The following is a 6037-nucleotide window of genomic DNA, read 5'->3' on the forward strand; positions in this document are numbered from 1 at the left end:
GAAAGGGCTTAGGAGGGAAGTCTCTGGGAAAGATGTTTGACTCTCTCTCTTCTCCTTCTTCTTCTTCGATCTTCACACGCTAAATTCCTCTTCTCATCCTCATTCCCCTCTTTTCTATTCCATATATTTCCTCTCTTTCTCCTCCCATTTTCTCCATATCTTCTTCCCTTTTTTTTTTCTCTCACTTTCTAGGATTATTTTTAAAACTTCATCGTAATTTGAAACTTTTGCTTTTTATTGACGATACACGTTGTTTTCTCATCTGGGTTTGCATCAGAATCTTAAATTTGAGGCTAGATCTTGAGATTTTTTCCCCCTTCCGTTTCGTTTGTGTGTTTTGTTTAGAAATATAAGATTTTGATTGATTTTGATCGTTGTTTGGCGTCGAATTTTGATACCCATTTGAGCTTTTGATTGATTCAACGTTATGGGTAATTGCTGTGTAACCCCGAAAACTGACCATGAAGAGAACAAGAAAAAACACAAGAAGAAACAGAATCCGTTTTCAATTGATTATGGGGCCAACTACCAGAACGGTGGCCATAAACTCTCCGTTTTAAAGGAGCCAACGGGGCGGGAAATTGAGCAGAGCTACTTGCTGGGACGGGAGCTGGGGCGTGGAGAATTCGGTGTGACATACTTGTGTACAGACAAAGAAAGTGGTGAGACATTTGCATGTAAAAGTATTTCAAAGAAGAAGTTGAGGACTGCTGTTGATATAGAGGATGTGAGGAGAGAAGTTGAGATTATGAAGCAATTGCCAAAGCATCCAAATATTGTTAGCTTAAAGGATACTTATGAGGATGATAATGCAGTCCATTTGGTGATGGAGCTTTGTGAGGGAGGTGAATTGTTTGATAGGATTGTGGCCAGAGGTCATTACACAGAGAGGGCTGCGGCTGCGGTCACAAAGACTATCGTGGAAGTTGTTCAGGTTAGTTTTTGTTGCTTTTACGCAGATCTGGTGTTGAGAGTTTTAGTAGATGTTGTTTCTACATGGGGAATTGGTAGATCTAACTTTCAAGTTGAATTGAAAGCTTGGACAGTATTGTTTGTGCAAATCTGACCAAAGGAGTTGATGGAATTTAATGAAATTGAAAATTTTGTATGTTATGGAGTTAGCTTGGTTTGATGATTGTCTGTTTGGTATGTTGGATTGGGATTTAGTTTTAACTTGTGTTCCACTGCTATATCTAGTCCTGGGGAAATGGATATTTAACTTTTAGGAATTCATCGTTTCAGAATTGACTTGTTATGCTTGATTGAGTGAACAGTTTTTTTTTTTTTTTTTCTTCTGTATTATGGATCGCCATCTCCCTCACCAATTATTGAGCCCTAATTTGGTTTGATAAGCATTATGTATTGACAGTATTGTCCAATTTTCTTTGTGCAATTGGATTTCGGTGATCAGGTTGAATTGTTTGTGTAATGGGTTATTTTGAAGGTCTATTTCTTTTAGGTTCTGCGGCTTCCGCCCTTCATTCTCTATTAATTTTTTAGTTTGTGATGGTGAAGATACTTTTTGAAATCAATTATCAAATAAGTCTTGATTGGAAAATGGTTGCTAATAGTATTGCAGACGTGATGATTGGTATTGTCTAAACTCAATTGAATTGCTTCTTTTATTATGTCCGGGGATGCCATCTCTTGAGATATTGTTTTTCTTATATGCCTTATTCATCGTACATCATTTAAACATTGAAGCAATGACTGCATACCAATAAATAGAAGTTCAAAATTGGTGTGCAGTATTACCCAGTGTTAATGTGCTATTTGCTCTACATTTCTCATTTACTAATTTTTTTATTTTGTGCTTGTTACTTCTGTTTGATTTAGTTTGCTTTTCAGTGTGTTTGCAATTTGTTTTTCTTAATTGGTTGTACTGTTATGTTGCAGATGTGCCACAAGCATGGTGTAATGCACCGGGATCTCAAACCGGAGAACTTTTTATTTGCAAACAAGAAGGAAACATCTCCTTTGAAGGCAATTGATTTTGGACTCTCAGTTTTCTTTAGACCAGGTATGTCACATGAAGGTTATTGCATATGATTGCTTTCACTCTTAGGGTTTGTCAGTGGTTGCCACCTTGTTCTGTTTGCTGAAAATCTTTTATTTCTGATGTGCAGGTGAAAGATTTACTGAGATAGTTGGCAGTCCTTACTACATGGCTCCTGAGGTGCTTAAAAGGAATTATGGCCCAGAAGTAGATGTCTGGAGTGCTGGTGTTATCCTATACATCTTACTTTGTGGTGTCCCACCTTTTTGGGCAGGTTAGGTTTCTCAATATGTTTAAAGAGTACTGCTTTGACTAGTTAGCCATTTAAGAATTAAGAGTGCAACTCCAAATAGCCGAAAAGATCATTATCAGCTAACCAGAGTGAATAAAGCAAAAGGACAAGATGCCTTTGCTACTGCTTGTATAGGATTGTGGTTTGCTCGGGATGCATGTCGCAAAAATGTGCATGTATATATATATATATATATATATACCTTTTCCCTTTCAACTGTCCAATGCCTTTAGCATTCTTTAAGAGTCATGAGGTTCTTTTACCTGTTTCTGGTTGCTTAGAGAAAGAGGACACCATTGTTACAAACTGAGAATGTTGTTTATTTAGTTCCGTCTGCTAGGATGATTGATAAAGTTATGCACACAGGCTTTACTCAAAAAAAAAAAAAAAAAAAAAAAAAATGATATCAACTGGACAATTAAGTATTATCAAATAAAAAGTTCTCGTTTGTCCCGTTTCAACTTAAGTTTTGTCAATTAGTTGAATTTGCTATATCTATTAATTGGTCACTGTATTATCTGCAAACTCTTGTAATTTGTATTCATCTGGTGGTAGTTTTCTCCTGAACTTTGATTTATATGCTTGTAAACTTAAATCATCCGAAGTTTCAGCTGAAGAGATGTCTCACTTATTGAAGTTATTGTGTATTTGTGTTTTGAAGTGTCTCATGTGCTTTTTTCTCTAACTGTCTTGTCTGAAATTCTATTCTCTTTTTACTTAGAAACTGAGCAGGGAGTTGCACAGGCAATTATTCGGTCTGTTATAGATTTTAAGAGGGATCCTTGGCCTAAAGTTTCTGATAATGCAAAAGACCTCGTTAGGAAGATGCTTGACCCAGATCCGAAGAAACGGCTTACTGCTCAACAAGTGCTAGGTAACATTCAGATTTATTAAATAGTTTTTTATTTTTATAGCTATATGCTCTGCATTATCACTGGTAATTGCAAACATTTTCAATTGAAATATTACTTGAAATAAGTGCTTACTACTGCTTACTCCTTAAATGCAGAACATCCTTGGTTACAAAACGCAAAGAAGGCTCCAAATGTTTCATTAGGTGAAACCGTGAGAGCAAGGCTCAAGCAGTTCTCAGTAATGAACAAACTCAAGAAAAGAGCTCTTAGGGTAATGTCTTGAAGAGCTTTTTATCTAAAATTAAATTCATTATGATATGGACAGGGCCTATTTATTTTGGTTGTATGATGTTCATAAACCTACCGTCAAAGTCATCAGTTTCTGATTCTGTATGAAATTTAAATCACAGGTAATTGCTGAGTTTTTGTCCGTGGAGGAAGTTGCTGGCATAAAGGAGGGATTCCAACTAATGGATACTTCAAATAGGGGCAAGATAAACATTGATGAGCTCAGAGTTGGGCTGCACAAGCTTGGCCATCAGATCCCTGATGCAGATCTTCAAATTCTAATGGATGCTGTAAGTATTACCTTGAACTTGGTCTTGTGTACGCTTTGATATTCAATTGGAAGTCTCCTTTATCTTGATGGTGCAGAAAAAGAATGCCCATAATAATATCTCATTTCCTATCTTTAGCCATTTAAATGACACTTTGAAACACCAAGTTTAATGGAAAATGGACTTTAATTACTGTCTAGTTGCACTATATTCATTCTGTCCAAAAAGAATTATAATAATAACTAGTGGGAGCTCTCATCAGAAAATGTCCAATATGATTTCTACTCCATCAAAACCTGAATGCGTAACAGCCTGCAAGATTGTAATCAATTTTCTTGTCTTCAACCGCAGTTAGGGAAAAATTAATAGTTGATAGTGAATAAGTAATCTTGGGCTGTTCGCTTCAGTTCCATAGAAAGATAGTCCAAACTTGTGGGTGGCCAAAACCCCCCAAGCCAAGTATTGATTTTTCTGGCCTGCTACTTTGGTAGGAAAAAGTATCAAGATTGTGCTTGTTTTGACAATCATTATTAATATTGCCAATTCATTTTTATTCCCTCACCTCCCCAAAAAATTGCTGTTTGTTTTACCTTGGTGAATTTAGTAAGATGGTAATCTTGTGAAGTTTTCTTCAATTTGAAGAGAACAAAGTAATTGAAAGTTCTTTTCACAGGGTGATGTAGATAAGGATGGATATCTTGACTACGGCGAGTATGTGGCCATTTCTGTTCACCTAAGAAAGATGGGTAATGATGAGCATCTCCGCAAATCCTTTGCATTCTTTGATCAAAACCAAAGCGGGTATATAGAGATTGAGGAACTAAGAGAAGCCTTAGCTGATGAAGTTGACAACAGCGAAGAAGTTATTAACGCCATTATGCATGATGTTGACACGGATAAGGTTATTTGTTCTACTGTTTACATTATTGGTCATCATCTTCCTTATCTATTAGGGTTTTTATTTTCATCTACAATTTTAAGTAGGGCATACATGTGAAGTGATGGCTGAGAAAATTAATAAGTTTCTAGGTGTTATAAATATAAAAATTGTTTCATACCAATTAATCGCACAATTTCTGTGTGCCAATATAATCTTTTGGCACCCTTTATTTCCAGTCTAAATTCCTTTGAGTGACATTACAGGATGGGCGGATAAGTTACGATGAGTTCGCAGCAATGATGAAGGCTGGTACAGATTGGAGAAAAGCATCGAGACAGTATTCACGAGAGCGGTTCAATAGTCTGAGTTTGAAACTGATGAGGGATGGATCATTGCAGGTGAACAATGAGGGTAGATGATGATTCAACAAAGGTTAAAATTTACTTAGTGGATATTGAAATTTAAAGTTGATTTTCAGAATTCTTTTCCTTTTTTCTTATGTTATATATTTTTTTATTTCTTTGGGATTAATTAGGATTCCAGGTCCAGGGTGTTAATGTCTTTCTGAATTTCAATGTTTATTTTGTCATTGTGAGAGTAAAAGGAATGAGTGAAAGTTGAAGAGGTTGTTACTTTTGGTTGTAAATATTGTCAAATTGACATACTTATTTTTATCAAAGTCATCATCTGCCTTTTATGGTTCTTTTGATGAACCCTATTATTTTTATTTGCATATCAATTGAGATAATTTGAAGAGTACTAAATCTTGGTGTGTTTCATTGTAACACACTTCCCGAAGAGAATTAAAATCAGCATGTGCTTGTGAGGTGGGTTACCAATTGCAAAATCATAGGGAAATTAACAACATTGACAACTATTTAAGGGCTCTAATGCAAAATGATTGTCTCCAGCACCAAATCATATTGAACACATATCAACATTCTGAATCTATAAATAACCTTAAACACTCTTATTTTATCACAATCCTTTCAAAATCTGCTATAGTTTAATTGTATCACAAGTAAATCCATTGAATGTTTGAATGTTTTAGAAGGCCTCTTGAACCAATTCTGACATTGTTTAGATCTTATATGTATTTTAAATATGATGCAGTTAGTAACTTAGTAACAATGAATCTTAACCCGAGGCTTTTGTAATTGTTCAGTTTGTTGCAGTTTAAACCCACAATGAAGAGACAAAGGGAGGATATAAATGTGCATGGATTGAAGTATCATCCTGTTGAGTAAGCAGGCAAGCAACAATTGCAGATATTCAGAGACACATGTTTTGGCAAATTCCTTGACCTTTACAATGTGCAGATCAGTGGGGTATTTCTACAATGGGGGATGAGAATTGTTGAAGAAGAAGAAGACATGTATGTATGTATGTATGTATGTGATAGGGGCATTTTGATCCGGAAATGCATTCAATGATTTTGTATTTGGATTTTGGCCCCTC

At 35.6% G+C, this 6037-nt stretch overlaps 1 protein-coding gene across 2 annotated transcripts; it reads left to right on the forward strand.

Annotated features, from left to right (window-relative positions):
- On the forward strand, window positions 1-5813 carry LOC116129347 (calcium-dependent protein kinase 32-like). 2 transcript variants are annotated; one of them, XM_031415090.1, is made up of 9 exons: window positions 1-934; window positions 1897-2020; window positions 2127-2270; window positions 3010-3162; window positions 3298-3413; window positions 3553-3720; window positions 4373-4600; window positions 4843-5011; window positions 5745-5813. In XM_031415090.1, the coding sequence occupies exons 1-8, from the start codon at window positions 428-430 to the stop codon at window positions 4996-4998; spliced, it is 1596 nt and encodes a 531-aa protein (XP_031270950.1). In that variant the 5' UTR covers window positions 1-427; the 3' UTR covers window positions 4999-5011; window positions 5745-5813. The 2 variants fall into 2 exon arrangements, with proteins under 2 accessions (XP_031270950.1, XP_031270949.1); XM_031415089.1 differs by lacking the exon at window positions 5745-5813 and having other exon boundaries at window positions 2-934; window positions 4843-5292.
- Window positions 5814-6037: the final 224 nt, after the last annotated feature.

This window comes from Pistacia vera, unplaced genomic scaffold (genome assembly GCF_008641045.1).
Source record: "Pistacia vera cultivar Batoury unplaced genomic scaffold, PisVer_v2 Contig211, whole genome shotgun sequence".
NCBI lineage: Eukaryota > Viridiplantae > Streptophyta > Magnoliopsida > Sapindales > Anacardiaceae > Pistacia > Pistacia vera.